The 18,818-nt window shown below is 44.5% G+C and overlaps 1 protein-coding gene across 1 annotated transcript in view; it reads right to left on the bottom strand.

Annotated features, from left to right (window-relative positions):
- The window catches only part of LOC134216519 (uncharacterized), a 43,734-nt gene that overhangs the window by 10,290 nt on the left and 14,626 nt on the right, over window positions 1-18,818 (bottom strand). The window contains exons 2-3 of the mRNA XM_062695412.1: window positions 11,865-12,257; window positions 10,448-10,675 (exon numbers count right to left, since the gene is read on the bottom strand). Of these exons, the coding sequence (XP_062551396.1) occupies window positions 10,448-10,675; window positions 11,865-12,257 (621 nt within the window). The remainder of the gene's footprint in view (window positions 1-10,447; window positions 10,676-11,864; window positions 12,258-18,818) is intronic.

Genomic DNA, 18,818 nt, shown 5'->3' with positions numbered 1-18,818 from the left:
AAACTTGTAATAGACGTCGTAGGTAGGAAGACTATTTCGCCAAAATGCTATATCGCTTTAGCACACACCTCTTAAACGGTAAAACCAGCATTAGTTATATCATGAATCATCGAGAAAACACGAAAATTTTCAATTGACTCCAAACCTGTGCCTGAATTGTAGGACAAACCGCACCGGGATACCAACCAAATATGCCTCACCAGCAAACAAACGATTAAATTAAATGAAATACATGTACAAATGTAATTGTTAATTCTGTGTTACGTTCCATCATTTGCAGCTCAGCTTGATGCCACTTGTGAACATCATCTCTCTCCCATAAATTACGAATTACATACAGTCATACCAAGAAGCTAAGTGTGATCGCCATGGTTAGATCCCCAAAAATGACTCATTATGAGAGCGGTTATGATGCTTCTGACACCCCGTAAGTTAGAGTGCAATGCAACCGTACTGCGCGCACCAGACAGTCATCATCGCATCATCGCCGGTTCGGATTTGGTAAGCTCGCGCGTTTGGAACAATAAGCGAGTGATGCACTCTCGAATTCGCAGCTACTGCTACTGCAGCAAGATAGTGGATACCGTGCAAACTCAAACTTCGGACGCTTAAGCACTTTCTGACATACATTCATCCTGTTTACTTACATTTTAAATTACACCGTTCAAATCACCATTGCAATCACTAAGTATAGTATTTATCTTTGAGCTACGTATTTAATATGTGCCAGATATTGCGAAGAATGTTTGCAATTTATGGAAATATTCGGCTTCTGCTTGTTTCAAACCTCGGACACCGGCGGGGTTGGATTCATATTTCGGACACAAAGATTCAAACTTCGGACACCTGATTACACAGTACCGGGAAGAATAATTGAAAACAATTGTCACTGCACAGCTTAGATTGTCTTTTAACCATTTCGTCACATTGTTTTAATATGTTTTATTAGAATGTAACTATACTAAAACAAGCTAAAACTATTAGTCCTACCGATTTAGCTTGACGAAACATTTCGATGAAATATTTCAGAAAATTTCCCATACGAATTGAAGCGTCCGAAGTTTGAGCGTGTCCGAAATTTGAATATCCACGGTATAAAAGATGATCTGTTGGCTGTTTATGAATCTCTGTTTGACGCCGGTGACTATCCGTTAGGTGTCTACCGGTATCGTCAGGGTGATTTGAATGGGTGTGCTCGTTTGTGAACACGAAGCTTGCATGCCGCTGGGTTTAGGCTCAGAAACATTCAGTGCGTGCGTGAGCCGTCGTCATCTCCAGACAGGTGTTGCTTGCAAGCATTAGACTTTGACTCTTCTCACCGTTGATGACGAATGGGGCCGTTGCATGGAGCGGCTGCATATGTCTTCTTGGCTGTAATTTGGTGACTTGTGAAAAGTTGGTAGCAACTGCACGAAGGGCTTAACATGTGTAAGCCGTGCTGAGAAATTATGAGTGTCAGTCAGTGCTTGTACTTTGGGCTTATAGAGGTGGTATCACATAACAAGGTAGCGTTTTAGAGTTTTACATCACTGAAAAAAAATGCTTCCGAGCAACGTCATCGTTAATGTAAATTTATGGGTTGTTTGCACTCTTGCTTAATTTATTTGGCTTAGATTGATTGCACTTGTCAATGGATCGCACTACGATACAATTTGAATGCTGGTTGGCGAGTCCCAGCTAGCTAGACTGGAATTTCACGTTTCTTCAGTTTACGTATTTTTATTAACTGAAAATGGGTATGTGGTTATAATGTTGCCTTCGGAGACCGACAATACCTCTGACACCGTCCACGATTGACGTGACCAAACGCCACACAATTATTCCACACTTAACAACCACTTCGGTTGTAAAACTCCAATCGAAAAAGGCAACGAAGAATGCTAAAAAAAAAAAAAATAACGCGTTGGACAGCTACTGGATTTTAAATGGGCATCTTGCGGAGAGCATATCACCTGGAATTTTCAGAAACATATCCAATGGCCCGTCGTCGCATGAAATCGTTTGAGAAAGGATCGCAGAGTGTTTCATCGTTAATGCAATGGATGCAAGAGCAGTTGAGTGGTTTCCAACAGAAAGAAGGGTGGCATTCAGAAGGTTGATGCAAGGCGTGGTTGGCTACCATCGATCAACGCAAAAATTGGCTTCTTCATTTGTGCAAATCACACCGAAGTACGGGTAAGAAGAACTTGATTTGGAATGCAGCAGCAAAAGTTGAATGCCTATCTTGCAACTTCTACATTAAATTTCTGTAGGGATTATAGGAATTTAATAGAAACTTCCTATAGGAATTAATGCAGAAATTCCTACACAAATTGCACTGAAAAATCCTGCATCAGCTTCACCGGAAATACCCGTGAATGTTCCTCCCTCAGCGTATACTTCTCCGAAAATTTCTGCGGACATTAGTCCTATAATTCCCGCTGATTGCTTTTAGAAATTTATCAAGGAAATCTGGAATTATTTTTTTTGGGAATAGTGTTGAAAATTATGTGTAAATTATAGTAAAATTCTTTGGCAAATTTCATAAGGAATTCTTATATCAATACATTCGAGAATTCCCTCCGAAAAGGACTCCCTAAAAACATTTCTCCTATAATTTATGTTTAGATTCCTACTTCAATCTTACAAAGCAGAGAATTTAGGTATTTCTGAAGACAATTTCCATAGGAAATAAAAAAAGAATTCTCGGATAAATTGCCTTAGAATCAATTTAACATAAGGAGAAATTCAGGAAAAAAAAAGTTCCAAGGAAATGGTCAAAGAAGTCGCTCGAAAATATGTTGTAACAATTCCTCGAGCTATTCCAAAAGCAATTCTTGTCCCAGAACGATTCCAGGAGAGAACTCCAAAGAAAGAAATAGTAATTTACAGTGAATATGTACATTATGTGGAAGATATCGAGCTCATTCAGTAGCTGCTAGGTTGCGAAGGCCTACGGAGGTCCTTCGTAGCTTTGTTGGTTAAAGCGTCAGTCTAGCGTACTGAGGGTCGTGGGTTCGAGTCCCATCGAAGGGAAAGTGTTTACCTCCAATGCATTTTCAATATAAATATCAATATCTTCCACATAATGTAGGGGAAGAGGCCCCAAAACGCCCCCCCGGGGCAAAACGACTTTCAGGTATTCACTTATATTTACCATGTTTGAGATAGCCTTAATAAAACTAGACGTGAAATTATGTAGGTTAGGCGAAAAAAGTGTCAAAATAATTGATAGGAATGTCGTAAAAACTGAAATTTTCCACATTTTGATGAAACATCTAACATTTCGGCGAGGCAAAATGCCCTAGTGGAACTATCCTACAATGTACTCGCGTCTCCACGCACTGTCCATATCAGAATGCTGATGTGCCGACGCATGGTACATTGTTCCCTAAGACCTGCCTGCTAAAAGGCGTTTTGCCTCAAGAGTTTTCCGGCAACGAAATATCACCAGATTTTTGAAATGAGAATATTATGAATATGATTGAGATTTTTTCTAATTTTAATATGGCATCAGCTAGCTATATTGTTTAACTGTTGCGTGAGGTAGAAACACCCATGAAAATCGTTATCACTAAGGCATAAAAGCAGTCTATGCTTAGCTAGGGCATATTGCCCCTCCTTCCCCTACATACTCACATATGCATTTTCACAACATTGTAAATTAATGTCCAAGTCAAGTGGCTTAATCCCCGGAATATAGGTAATCAACTTTGAACTGAAAAAAATAGTGGTTTGTGCAACTAGTTGCAAAAAGATGATTTTTTCAGCACGAGTTGTACGTTTATCCAACGAGGCTTTCTGAAATCATCGCTTCCACGGGTCTTCCGATGACAATTGACTGCCAGCTAAGGGTTGCGTACTTAGCTGGTAGTGCAGCCTGGGCACTGTTGTCCTTCTGACATCAGCTAGAGTGAGAGGGTGCGTCCTGTGGGGTCTGCCTAGGATGTGGTGGGGTTCGACAGTGGGCTCTGTTGAACTCCTATAAAAAGCTGCATGTGTTCCCAAGCAGGTCCTATCAAAGCGACCGTGTGCCGCTCAAAGCGCACTAGCCTAGTCCTGGTGTTGGGTGAGACTTTAAACAAATTTGACCCGACTGACCGAGCGTCTGTTCACCAAGGAGGTGCGGCTCCAACAGCGTCTGTTCTGGCATCCAACGGCTGAGTATGAAATGCTATTCCCCGGAAGCTATACCTAAGATGGCAGCCCCATCCCGGTGGATAGGGAACCTTGGGTCAACAACCTACTGTTCCCGAAACATCAATTTGTTCGAGAATTCGATAATGAAAGAATACGGACTGATTTTACGGCGACGACTCTAAGCGCGAAACAACGGACACGAATAGGAACATGGAACGTTTTAACCCTAGCCCAGCAGGGTAAATTGGCACAACTTGCCAATGAGGCACGCCGCATGAAGCTTGAGATCCTGGGACTGAGTGAAGTCCGTTGGCCAAACTTTGGAGAACACAGAACGCCGTCGGGACAAGTTCTGCTATGCTCTGGTTTACGAGGTGAACACGCTCCCCGGCAACGCGGAGTTGGCTTCCTACTAAGCGCTCAGGCACACTCTGCGCTTATGAAGTGGGAACCTATAAGTGAAAGGATAATCGTTGCCAGACTTAGAACACGGGTCCGAAACCTTACTATAATCCAATGTTATGCGCCAACCGATGCTGCCGATCTGCAAGACAAAGAGAACTTCTACAGTCAACTCAATGCCGTGGTACATAGAATTCCGAAGGGTGATATCAAGATCTGTTTGGGCGACTTCAATGCGAAGATCGGATCCGACAACTCGAACCATGAGCGCATTATGGGACCACATGGTCTCGGAGAAATGCGCGAAAACGGAGAGCTGTTCGCAGAATTTTGTGGTAATAACGACATGGTGATCGGGGGATCGCTCTTCCCTCATCGACCGGTTGACAAGTTCACGTGGGTCTCCCGTGACGGTTTTACAGAAAATCAAATCGACCACATCTGCATCAGCCTGCATCTGCACCACTACATCTGCATCAGCCGAAAATGGAAACGGAGCCTTCTTGATGTACGGAATAAACGTAGTGCCGATATCGCGTCTGATCATCACCTCCTCATCGGCGAAATACGCCTGCGCATTGCGCGGATTCGTCGGCAGGAGGAAAGAGTTGGACGACACAACACACGCCGACTGGAAGATGCCACGGTGAAACGGTCCTTCGTTGAAGAACTGGAGACGCGTGCTGCAGATATTCCGGAAGGTGGCAGCGTGGAAGACCAATGGACCGCCATTAAGAATGCCTTCATCACCACCAGCGAGAATAATCTGGGCGAACAACGCATCCAGAGACAACACACGCCGACTGGAAGATGCCACGGTGAAACGGTCCTTCGTTGAAGAACTGGAGACGCGTGCTGCAGATATTCCGGAAGGTGGCAGCGTGGAAGACCAATGGACCGCCATTAAGAATGCCTTCATCACCACCAGCGAGAATAATCTGGGCGAACAACGCATCCAGAGAAAACAATGCATCACCGATGAGACCTGGAGAAAGATAGAGGAGCGAAGAAAAGTCAAAGCCGCGATAGAGCGATCGAAAACCAGAGGAGCCAAAGTCTTTGCCCGTCAACGATACGCGGCTCTTGGGAAGGAAGTAAAACGCTCATGTCGACGGGACAAGCGAGCGTGGGCAGACTCTCTGGCCGACGAAGGAGAGAGAGCCGCCGCAACCGGGGACATTCGCCTCCTCTACGATATCTCACGACGCTTAAACGGGGCGAAGATGAATGCAACGATGCCTGTGAAAGACACGAATGATCAGTTATTGACCGACCCAACTGACCAGCTGAAACGCTGGTTCGAGCACTTCGAACAACTTTTTCAAGGGCCAGCCAGGCCATCACCACCTCGGCATGATCTGCCTAGGATCCGACGTATAACACGCGTCAATACCGAAGCTCCATCACTGCTAGAGATTCAAACAGCCATCCAAAGCGTGAAATCAAATAAAGTCCCAGGGGTCGACCGCATATCAGCCGAGATGCTCAAAGCTGACTCCATGACATCCGTTCAACTACCGCATCGTTTATTTCGTAATATATGGGACACCGCAACTTTCCCGGTCGACTGGATGCAAGGTATATTAGTGAAGGTGCCCAAAAAGGGTGACCTGACTGTATGCGATAACTGGCGAGGCATTATGTGCTGTGTACCATTCTCAAAGTTCTGTGCAAAATTATCCTAGCCCGGATTCAGGAGAAAATCGATGCGACTCTCCGGCGGCAGCAAGCCGGATTCCGTGCCGGAAGATCCTGTGTGGACCATATTGTCACGCTCCGCATCATTCTAGAGCAATTCCAAGAGTCCAAGAGTCGAATTCCAAGAGTCCCTTTACTTGGTATTCATTGACTACGAAAAAGCTTTCGACCGTCTCAATCACGAGAATATGTGGGGCGCCCTGAGACGCAAGGGAGTTCCTGAGAAAATCATCGGCCTCATCGAGGCACAGTACGAGGCCTTCTCGTGTAGAGTGCTGCACAATGGGGTCTTGTCCGACCCTATCCGGGTCGTAGCTGGTGTGAGGCAAGGATGAATTCTATCACCGTTACTGTTCCTCATCGTAATCGACGAGATTCTGGTAGATGCGATTGACCGTGAACCAAACCGCGGGCTGTTATGGCAGCCTATAACCATGGAGCACCTAAATGACTTCGAATTGGCGGATGATGTTGCACTCCTCGCGCAACGCCCTTCGATATGCAGAGTAAGCTCAACGACCTTGCCGAGCGCTCCTCTTCGGCAGGTTTAGTCATCAACGTCAACAAAACCAAATCGTTGGATGTAAACACGGTGACTCCTTCCAGTTTCACATTAGCCGGGCTACCAGTGGAGAATGTTGAAAGCTTCCAATATCTTGGTAGCCAAATGGCGTCAGACGGCGGTACCAAGATCGACATAGGCGCACGGATCAAGAAAGCAAGGGCTGTCTTTGCGAGTTTAAGAAGTATCTGGAAAAACAGGCAGATAAGTGAACGCACAAAAATACGAATTATCAACTTTAACGTGAAATCTGTGCTGTTATACGCTAGCGAAACATGGTGTGTATCAGTGGAGAACACTCAACGGCTGCAGGTGTTCATCAACAGATGCCTGCGGTATATAATTCGGGCCTGGTGGCCTCACAACTGGATCTCAAACAATGAGCTCCATCGTAGTTGTCACCAAAGGCCGATAGCAACAGAAATTCGGGATCGGAAGTGAGGCTGGGTCGGCCACACTCTACGTAGGGGCGGAAACGAAATCTGTAAACAAGCATTAGACTGGAACCCAGCGGAACATCGCAGCAGAGGCAGACCCAGAGGCTCATGGCGGCGAAGCCTCAATAAAGAAATAAAAGAAGTCGACCGAAATCTAACCGGGCAACAGGTTGAAGCGATAGCCGGGCAACGCTCAAGATGGAGATCGTTCAAGTCGGCCCTTTGCACCACCGGAGGTGTACAGGATCCATAAGTAAGTAAAGTATACTTAGTCTAACTTATACTAATGCTACAAGGAGTTTATCGTTGTAAAGCAGGGCTGCCCAACGTACGGCCCGCGGGCCGGATGCGGCCCTCGGCTCATTTTTTTGTGGCCCGCGGCATGTAGGAAAAATAACCTCATGATCGGCCCGCCAGCTTTTCCACCTGACTCCAGAAGTTGTTTTATTATTCATTATTTATTATTTATATATGTAAGTTTTAAATCGAAGCTCGCGCTGCAAAACTATTCATTTGAATTTGAAACGAAAAATAATATTTTACATAATTAGAAATGATTGCATAAGTGATCACAAGACACAAAAGGTTGATGTGGAACATCGCGTTTTTAATAAAGATTGGTCAAAGTAGTTATTCACGTTGAAAAAAGGAAAACCGGTTTGCTTAATTTGTCCGGAACGTTTCGCTATATTGAAGGAATAAAATCTGAATCCAAGCATTCTATGAAATATAATATTTGAAAAGGCCCAGGTAGGAAACAAAAATTGATAGAATTTCAAAGGTTTCAATTCAAATTTATATTTTTTTTGTTTCAAATTAATTGTACAATGGATTATAGAAGCAACAAACTCTTTAAACTCGAGCAAATACGAAGTCAAAAATTGCAGTACGGTCCAGTTTTACTGTTAGTAAGATTTTGGAAAAACGGATGATTTTTTTTCCAGGACGAAGAACTTGTTAAGGAATGCATTTCGATTGATGTTGACATCGACAAGCCTCCTTCCTGTAGCATCAGTTTGCGCGGAACACGATGAAGAGTAAAAGTTCTCGCAAAAGATTTGAAAGCTACATAAGGGGTCATTCAACAATGATGTAAAAGGTTTTAGATTTAGTGACACTGCATATATTAGGTACACAAAAAAGCGTGACAGAGGCGGGATGGTGAGTCTGGAAATCTCAAAAAGTAGTGGACGTCATATTTGAATCGCCCCTAACGTAAAAAACCCGTCGCTTCATATTCTACTCTCTCTCAAGCGATGAAAATACCGTCGTAAAAACGTGGCGAAGGTGGCTGTCTTCGTAGTCTTTTTTAAATGACAGAGGAATCTGTAGCTTTATTCCCAATACAGGGAGCAACTAACGAGGAAAACCTAAGGGCTGTTAAGACCTGTGTAAAGGAACTTTTTTCTTCTTCGAAAACGTGACCTTAAGATTGATACAGCAGCAGTAATCACAGGAAAGAACAATGGCTTTGTGACAATTCTGAGCAAGAAAAACGCAATCACATAGCTATGGCGATATTTCCCTGCCATTCCATATTCACAAAAAAAATCGATATGCGATTACGATCAATATTCCTCAAGTATAAGACAATCAACTTTATCAACGTTGGAGAACTCACCCCCCCACCAATTATAAATAATGTTGACGAAAAAGAAAGCCGAATAAGGAGACATGCTGTATTTTTTCATTGACTAAGCTTTGGTACCGTCCTTGAGAGATTATATTCTAATAGCACTATTTCTACAAGATAAAGGAAAACCACTGCCCGAGCTAAATGATCCTGAATAGATGATTGACTTATTGGCTTTTCTAGCAGATATCGCCAAACATCTAATGACTTGAAATCTGGTTCATTTCTCTCATCCTGTTGAAAATAGTTCGTGCAAATAAGTTCAATATGCTGGTAAAGTAATGAAATTTAAATTTTTTAACATCCGGTAAACGGTGTGAATAGATTAATTTAATGTTTCAAATGGATCCCTAATGCAACGACGAAAACAAAATAAACAAAAAAGATTGTTTTAAGGCAATTTAAGAAAACGAAAAAAAAAAAACAATATTTTTTTTGAAAATATTTAAAAAAGTTATGTACAAAATATGTTTTGGCCCGCCAGCAAGTGTGAATTCTAAAAATTGGCCCGTGGCTTGAAAAGGTTGGACAGGCCTGTCCTGAATTGTTCTGTTTATTTGTAACATTGAGAACCCGTATACTTTGGTATTAGTTAGAGTAAGGCCTTATTCAACATCATTTGGGCTGTAGGATGCCAGTTGGTATAGACATTCAATAGATACAAACTAATTTCCAACGATAGTCGCACTGACAAGCAAAATCTGTCTGTATGACTGTCACTTAACAGCATTCCTTCGAATGCTGAATGCTCCTATATTGAAATCGTAATCACATCGACACTACTGACCCTCTGTCAAAGATTAACCCAATCGGCCACTTCACCAGTTGAGCACCATCGTAGACTATCTTCTCCCATTTGACCCCTCCTCACAGTAATCTCACTTCTCTCGAGTGATACTCTCCACCTGAAGTGAAGACGAAAGTGAAATGACGACAACGACGGCAGACAGCTCTAAACTACCCGCATTGCACCATCCCTCGTATACCTCTCCTTCGGCGATAATCGTCTTTTCGGGCACTTTCTGGTTTCACCATTCTCGCGCAGAGATCATCGCCGCCCGCGGGGCCTCGCGGTCAATAATTGTAGCACTTTTGAATTATGCCGCCACCGCCTCCACCACCACCGGAGATAAGTACTACTTGAGCTACGCAACACCAGCAACCAGCACCTACTTCAATGACGATCATTTTCTGGTGTTTGAATGCGTTGCTGCTTGCTGTAATAATAATGGTTTAGCATTGTGCGGATTTTGATACCTTGCTCGTTTTTTATGATTCGATATAAATGGTATTATTGATAAACTTGTAACCTGTGAGAAGCAGTGCAGCGATTGCTTTTTGCTAGAGTTTACATTAACATTAGCAAGCTTTATTGTTTGAATTGTTGTTAATGTTTGGATTTGTTTTTGACGTTTTTTTTAGCTTCAAAGAGTCATGTTGAAACAAATTGATAATCAAAATACGGTTGCAAATAACTGTTTAAAATAATTTTCTACTTTTTCCAATGATTTTTCCCCAAAAATATAAAGAATAACGTTCAGTAATTTTCATAACATGGGTGGATAGATATATACGTAATATATGGATTAAACTCACCTGAATGTTTTCCAGCGTTAGGACAGTGGATCCATTGCGGTACACCAACTGTTTTGAGCAAGAGTAGGAAAATCCCATCGGAGCGTATGGGGCATCCCCTTCGGAGATTTCCAGAGTAACATCAGTGGTTTTGCTGGCATCCTTGCTCTTGGTATCAATTAGGAAGACATCCACTTTTGGCATGTTCCAGTATCCCGCGTCCATTTCGAATCGGAATTTGAGCGTTAGCTGTGAATAAGAAATCGAAATATTTATTCATGCTTCTATGGAGAGGCATTCACAGTATTCAACAAGATTCCAATATTAGGCGGCTTCGAATATGTCACCAGTTTACGAACAAAAATTAACCCTCTTTTCGAAAGAACAGTTAGTACCGTTCTAAGAAGGGTTATTTGTAAGAAGGTGTAACATAAAACTTTCCATTCTCTTACTAAAGTAGTATGCTGACAATTCTCTCGATTCATTAGTCATCTATAATTGGTATAGAGGAGAAGTTGTCGCTATAGCTCAATGAATTTCGCGGTTTTGCCTTTTCTCTGTGCTACCAGTAATAAAATCAACGCTTTTCATTTATTGCCAATCGTTATGGTTTATGATTGTTGATTCATGCAACGGTGCTTCCATAATGATCGTAGCCATCAGAATTTGCATAAATGGTTATCCAAACCATTTGCTTTATTGACCCACATTCAGCAAGCATTTTCGTCAATGCTTTCATGCATGAATGACTTTCCCGCGGCTGTAAGACCAAAAATCCTCTGTATGAATGAGATTAGCAAGAAGAGCTTAGTGAGTCTGAAATAATGTCAGTGATTAGTCTTGCAAGAAACTGTTGACAAAAATATGCGGAGGTTATTTAATGCCATAAGATTGTTTTACGATTGTTATTCGGCAACACATAACAAATTGCATCAATACAGATTAAACAGGATTATACAATTCCAAAGAAAATTCTTCAATGTCCGATAAAAAAGAATAAACTTTGTGTGGATATTTCAAAACAACGATTTCATGGACCTTCCCCATGTATGGATCTAAGATTCTAAAGATCTTCGTTAAATTATAGAACCAAATTACATTGTTTAATCATTATAAGCAATGCACTCGGATTAGCAATAAAGAGTTTTTCATGTCAACATTAATGAATGTTTGGGTTGCAAACAATATTAGTAAATAGAAGAACTGTTTCGTTCTCCAATCCCATTGCAACAAATTGATATTTCCTCAAAAGAAAGTGTAGAAAGCAAAAATAGGAAATAGTTCATTTTCTTTTAGATTTTTATTCTTGAATCCAGTGTAATTAGTACTTTTCCTTGAAGAAAAATTCCTCCGCCTTGGATCCAGTGTAATTAGTACTTTTCCTTGAAGAAAAATTCCTCCGCCTCGGTTAAACATCTTTCCCCATATCCAAACGTACCTTGATGTTATCCTCCACCTTGAACGTGACGATCAGCTTGCTTTCGCTCTCACGCGAATCGTACGTCGCCACCGTATGTTTGTCGAGCAGATACTCCTCGTCGGTGCTGTTGATGGTTAGCACCGGCGCCGAAGTGATGTAGATGATTGCCTTGCCGGCCACGTTGTAGATGGCATCGTCCATTTCCGGCTCGTCGGTGGGCCCGGCCGGGGTAGTGCTGGTGCCCGCCGAATCGGGCTTGGCTTCGCGTTTGTACAGCTTATGGTGCGGTTCGTCCCACCGGCTGGCCAATATTCCGAGCACCTTGCGCTCGCCATAGTTGCCGGTCGAATCGCGGTAGAGAGCGGCCAGTTCAACATCTTGCTGCGCGGGAGAGCCAACCAGGTTGATTATCTGCGAGGGGCGAGAAGAATGAACTGAGTGTGTATTGAAGGTAGTATGAAAATGCTATAAAATTGTGAATGCTATAACATATTTAGTGAGGACAGCAATCTTTATGGTGTTCATGGTTCATCACCCATAGTATTTTTTATCCCCAACTTGAATACAATAACAGACAAAATGGGATTTAACAGAATTGTACAATAAATTCGATCAATCAATCACACGAAGAATCAGGTTATTACCGGATTTAATACTAAAAATGTTTTCCTCAAAATGTAGGTTCACTAAATTTTGTTTGTTAGATAGCCTTATTTAAAAAAAGTATTTGACAATATCTATATCGCACATCATGCGCGTGGTATCTAAAGTGATTTTTTTTTCAATAATTAGGCATTTATGAAAATAAACCCAGATCAATCCACCGAGCGGTGATGATGCCTTTCTCGATTCAATCGTATGGTTTCGCCTTAGTGTGATACATATCATAAAAAATGCGTATATTATGGCTCTTGCAAACGCTGTATTGCGAATCAACCAACCAAGCTTATATGGTGCAAAACACCGTGATTATATTCAATAGTGATCAACTAGGGTTTGTCGTCGAATGACGAACAAAGAGTTACTCGCGGTGGCCAAATCCCTGGTAACGAACAAAGCTCCAGGGCCTGATGGAACTCCGAATAACGCTCTCAAGGCAGCAATCATAGTGAACCCGAACATGTTCAGGCTAGCTATGCAGAGATGCCTTGATGAGTGTAGATTCCCCGAAAGATAGAAATTGCATAAATTGGTGCTATTACTGAAGGTTGGGAAGCCGCCAAGTGACCCGTCGGTGTATAGACCAATACTGCCGCTAACCGCAAGTCGAGCACATCTGTATATGGAGTCCCATATACAGATGTGCTCGACTTGCGGTTAGCGGCAGAATACGTCTTATAGACACGACGGGCAAGTTACTAGAGAAAATCATCCTCAACAGGCTGACCCCGTACGTAGAGGGTACCGACGGTCTGTCAAGCAATCAGGTTTTCGTAAGGGTAAGTCCACGTTGGACGTTGGAGATAGCGACCTAACAGAAAAGGCGAAGTATTCGGTATTGTGTTTTAGTGACACTTGATGTGAAGAACGCATTCAACAGCACAAGCAGGGATGCCAATGTGCTCTCATTACACCGGCTTGGCCTGCCGGTGGGCCTGTACTGGATTTGGGAAAGCTATTTCCAGAACCGTGTACTACTTATACGAGACCGATGCTGGCCAGAGAAGCGTCCCTATTACATAACATTGGAAGTCTACGGGGAGTCCATTCCCGAAGTAAAACTGACCGCAGCACACGCGGTCAGCACGTTGGCAGATTGGACGAGCGCTAGAGGCCTGGAGCTCGCTCAACATTAGACGGAGGTGGTTATCGTCAACAAACGCAAATCGGTTCAACATGCAGTGATTCACGTGGGTGAAGTCGCAATCGTACCAAAGTGGATTTTGAAACTCCTTGGGGTCATAATAGACCTTCGGCAGCCATGTCAACTATGCGTGCAAGAGGCTCTCGATTACTGTTGCGGCATTATCGAGGATGATGTCCAACAGCTCCAAGGTGCCAGTATCTAGGTGCCAGGCGAGAGCTGTAGAAGTAACCTGCGGAAACTTTTTTTGCTAGGAGTAATCCTAATGCACTGACCAGCACACGCGTAGTAGTTGCCAAGCTACCACATGTCAGTGTACTGGAGTGAGGGACTCTCACCCACTAAAACCTCCTTGGACACCAACCAAAATTTCCCCCAGGGACAGCACTTCTGGATGATAGGCTGTACTTAATGTACTCATTCACACAAGCACTCACACCATTTGAGACTTACTTGGATGCTCACTTTAACACTCTACTGCCATGCCTCGAGGAGTCAATAGCGGTCTCTGCCTGAGCCAACAGATACTACGCTAAAACACTCCTACCTCAGCATGTAGTCTATGCACAAACATCAGCTATGCCTCGGGATGACGATAGCGGTTACCCGCTACGACACACCTTTCTTAGCACAGGCCGGAGAGCCCCTGCCGAAGAAGACTACATGCTACCCTACCGAAGTAGGAACACTCCCCGTGCACCACATGTGGGTGTGTTTTTTTTTTCTTCCTAAGCAATGGAGGGGGAATCTGCTCAACAGACATCCTGGGTTGTCCAGGAAGTGCGGGGTTAGAGGCCACCTCCAATGAGGGAGGCAGGACTGCATCCCCGACCCGCTAAACCATTTCCATTTCCGCCAAGCCCATCGTCCCTTCGGTACAACCAGAAAGTAATGCTTCAAAGGGGGGCCAGTGCATAACGCACCCTCGAGGTTAGCTGCGTGTCCTTGCAGCATCGAACATCGTGACTCACTTTTTTAGAAGAACACCATGGTATCGTGCCAGCGCATTGCCGGCTTTCCAGGCGGCCTTACCACGCCCTATGTCCTCGGAAGGTGGGCAGGGTCGACTTCGCGCCTGCTTCCCTCTGCACGACTGGTATCAAGAATGATGATGCCGCGTGCACCCCAAGTTGACCTCTCTGCGATAGGGCCTATTCGCCAGCACACAGAGGGACTTGCCAACGCGGTGCCTACGCCTGCCCCAGCCTTGACGAGGACACCTTTCCGGAACCCGCCCGGTTGACCGACGCCGCGAAAGCGACGATACCATGTTGTTCTTCACGCGGCCACTTGTTCGATAAAAGGATCGAGTTCGACCACAGGGCACCGGTATGACCCATGAAGCCAACTCCGAACCCTTGGACCACCTCTTATTTGCGCCTGAACTAGCCATTCCTCGAGTCCACGCACCACCTTCTGTGTAGCTCCGAGACGATTTGGACGATAGCCGATAAAACGGCGTTCCAGCCAACTTCATCTTTACACATCCTCCGAACTAGGTTGTCCGGGGTAGTGTCCAGACCACATGTGGCAAGCATGTGGTCACGCATTGTGCGAAAACGCGGGCACGCGAACAACACGTGTTCCGCCGTTTCCTCTAAACGTACGCACACCGGACACTCGGGCGAAGCCGAGTGTCCGAACCGGTGTAGGTACTGTCTGAAGCAACCATGGCCTGTAAGGACCTGGGTCGGGTGGAAAGTGATTTTTCCCCATGGCGCCTCTTGACCCACGTACCTATCTCCAGTATCAACCTATGTGTCCATCTACCCTTAGTGGAACTGTCCCACGCACGCTGCCATTTGACCATTGAGGCCAACCTGACAGTCCTACGGATGCCTCTCGTGCCGCGCATTTCGAAGCACTCTATGTCTTCACCGATAACGATGTCAATAGGCATCATACCGGTGATGACGCAAAGTGCATCGTGCGACACGGTACGGTACGCGCTCGCAACTCTTAGGCACATGAGCCTATACGTACTTTCTAATTTCGTTCTGTAGCAGTTAATACGCACGGCCGTGCCCCAAGCTGGCCACCCCTATACCTCAGTATGGACAGAGCAACGCTAGCCAGAAGCTTTCGCTTGCTGGCATAAACCGCAGAGCTATTGGACATCATCCGGGATAATGCCACTATAGCTGTGGAGGCACGCTTGCAGGCGTAATTGACGTAGCTACCAAAGGTGAGCTTATCGTCGATCATTACCCCCAATAGTTTGATGGAGCGTTCAGAGGTGACCGTGCAGTTGCCTGCCCTTATCACCGCTTGTTGCTCCGACTTTCGGTTGTTAACAACTACCACCTCAGTCTTGTGGTGAGCCAGTTCTAACTTCCTGGAACTCATCCACTCCTCCACAATTGCAATCGAGTGGGCTCCACCTCTCCAACTCCACCTCTTCGATCGATTCGCCGTAGACCTCCAGCGTAATATCGTCAGCGAAGCCGACGATTACCACGCCCACCGGGAACTTCAACCTCAAGACACCGGCGTACATGATGTTCCATAACACCGGACCCAGTATGGAACCTTGCGGAACCCCTGAGGTTATGTCAACGCACTTCCGACCCGCCTCCGTGTCGTATACCAGTACTCGATTCTGGAAGTAGCTTCCGAGAATCTTGTACAGGTACTCGGGAATTCCAAGACGCAGGAGCGCATCTGCAATAGCTGCCCAACTGGCACTATTGAAAGCATTCCTCACGTCGAGAGTCACTACTGCACAATAGCGAACTCCCCTCCTCTTACGCTGGATAGCTATCTCCGCGGATTTGGTAGCCGACAAGATAGCGTCTACGGTCGACTTACCCTTTCGGAAGCCAAACTGGTTACTCGATAGACCATCCGCACCCTCCGTGCGTATCAACAACCTGTTGAGGATGATCTTCTCGAGAACCTTCCCCACCGTATCAAGCAGGCATATTGGTCTATATGCCGACGGATCCCCCAATGGTTTTCCCGCCTTTGGCAATAGGACCAAGCTCTGCCTTTTCCATGCTTCAGGGAAGACTCCCTCGTCTAGGCATCTCTGCATGACAGATCTGAACATCTCGGGAGCCTCGGAAATGGGCGCTTTGATGGCCAGGTTCGGAATACCATCCGGTCCTGGCGCCTTACCTACACTAAGGGACTGTACAATCCCCGCAAGTTCCGCCACAGTTACTCTTCCCTCGTCGGCCACCCTGGCCCGTGGCAGCTCCACAAAGGGATGCCAGGGACTTGGGTCGCGACGTGGGAAGAGCCCCGAGGAGATCCTCTCTAGCATCTCTGGAGACCGCTCTGCAGGGGCCATCGCCCCACGTGTCTTGGCCATTACGACCCTATAGGCGTCACCCCAGGCTTTTTTGCTTGATCTAATCTCAGTCTTCAGAGCGGCTCTAGCAGCCACAAACGCCAACCGTCGTTCAACACGCTCCTTTTCTGTGCGTGCTCGCTGCATCCGCCTACTTTCCCGTAAGCAGGCGCGGCGCAGGTTCGCAATTGCTTGAGTCCACCAGTAAGCCGGTGGTCTCCCATTCCTAGGGTGGACTTTCCTAGGCATGGTGGCATCGCATGCACGCGAGAGTACTGTTACCAGCGGCTCGCCGCTCAGACCGAGAGTATTGTGCTCCCGTCGGAGCGCTTCCTTAAACACCTCGTCATCGAAGTATGATGTCTTCCACATACGAGGACTAGACCTCGCCCCTTCTTCCGTCCGCTGAATGCTGGTCGTATAGTCGATACTGTAGCGAACCGCCAGGTGGTATCTTCTTTTCCACTATTACAATTAAATATCACTTCAGTTTCGTTTCGGCAACATTACCCGTTTTCAAAGTAATTATTTTTTGTAATTGTTTTTAAGTTACTTCGATACAAAAAGTCAAATAAAACATAAACCCTTTTCAAATGTTGGTCCACAATTATGTTAGATTATGCTAAATTGTTTCCCAAACAATTTTTTATACATCCAAAATGTGTCGTTGGTTGATGATAGGCTGCTGAACCTATAATTGGCGCTGTACGTATAAAACACGCTGATAAATTTTCACTCAATATGGACATGAAAAAAGTTTTTGTTAGAAAAACTTTTTTTCCTTAAATATGTCACAGGAACATTATTCCCAGGAAAGTTAGATAATTAATATACCTATCTGCAGAAAAAATTTCATCGATTTCTGAGATGAGGTTTTTTTGTAATATCGATTTTAATTTTTAAAACTAATTTTTTTCAGTGTAGAAATCTGTATTTTATTTTTTGGATATTTTTCCAAAAAACTTCTGAGAATTTCACGACAGTCCGCCATACAACACTTTTTTGTAGGTCTTGTCATTTTAGAGTTACATCGATTTATAAAAAATCCATGAAAAAAATTAGGCCCTCATCAAATGTTACTCTTGACAATTTTTGAAAAACTAAGTATGCAGAATGGCTTAGAAATACCATATCTTTATGCCCACCAAGTTTCATTCGATTCTGAGATGGTGCTGCCAACCGCTGGTCGAGTTGGCGCGAAATTCGTCAATAGCCATTAGTAGGAACCAATCAACGATACTGCGCTCGTGCGGTTCTTTCTCTCTTTGCGGAAGGAAGTTTTTAATACTACCCGAAGCTATTTTAATTTCAACGGTGTTTCTTAGCGCTATTTGTACCCACTGATCCCGTTACGATCTTTGCAAGGACCCGTGCCTTCGTTTTACGTTGGACCCGTTTGCGGAAGTAAAAGAAATTAAAGAAAGAAGTAGAAGAAATTCCGACAAGCGGTGGTAATCCTGCAGGGACACCGTTCTGGGAAAAAACCTCTTAGAAGGTCACGTCTCCACGCTCAGCAATGAGTATTAATAAAAACAAGAGGAAGGGGGAGTCTTTGAATTCTCCACTTCCTTCTAAGAAACAAGGTTTCAAGACCATCCTGCCCAAGCGCGGAAAAAATAGAAGGAAGCTGGAGAATTCAGATATTCCTTCAAACTCTAATGTTTGAAATAATTTTTCTCCTATCGAACTGAGCAATCAGTTCGATTTGATTAATGATGATATTGAGCAAATCGAATCTAGCCCAGGTGATTCGATTCATGCGAAAAAGCAAAGGATTCCGCCGATTGTGGTATCTGTTGCCGAGTTTTCTGGCTTCCGGAATGAGATTTTGAGTAACCTTCAGGGGATCAAGGTTTCATTTCAGATTGCTAGGAAG

This window comes from Armigeres subalbatus, chromosome 1, assembly GCF_024139115.2.
Source record: "Armigeres subalbatus isolate Guangzhou_Male chromosome 1, GZ_Asu_2, whole genome shotgun sequence".
Taxonomy (NCBI): domain Eukaryota; kingdom Metazoa; phylum Arthropoda; class Insecta; order Diptera; family Culicidae; genus Armigeres; species Armigeres subalbatus.
This window is presented reverse-complemented; position numbering and strand designations above follow the sequence as displayed.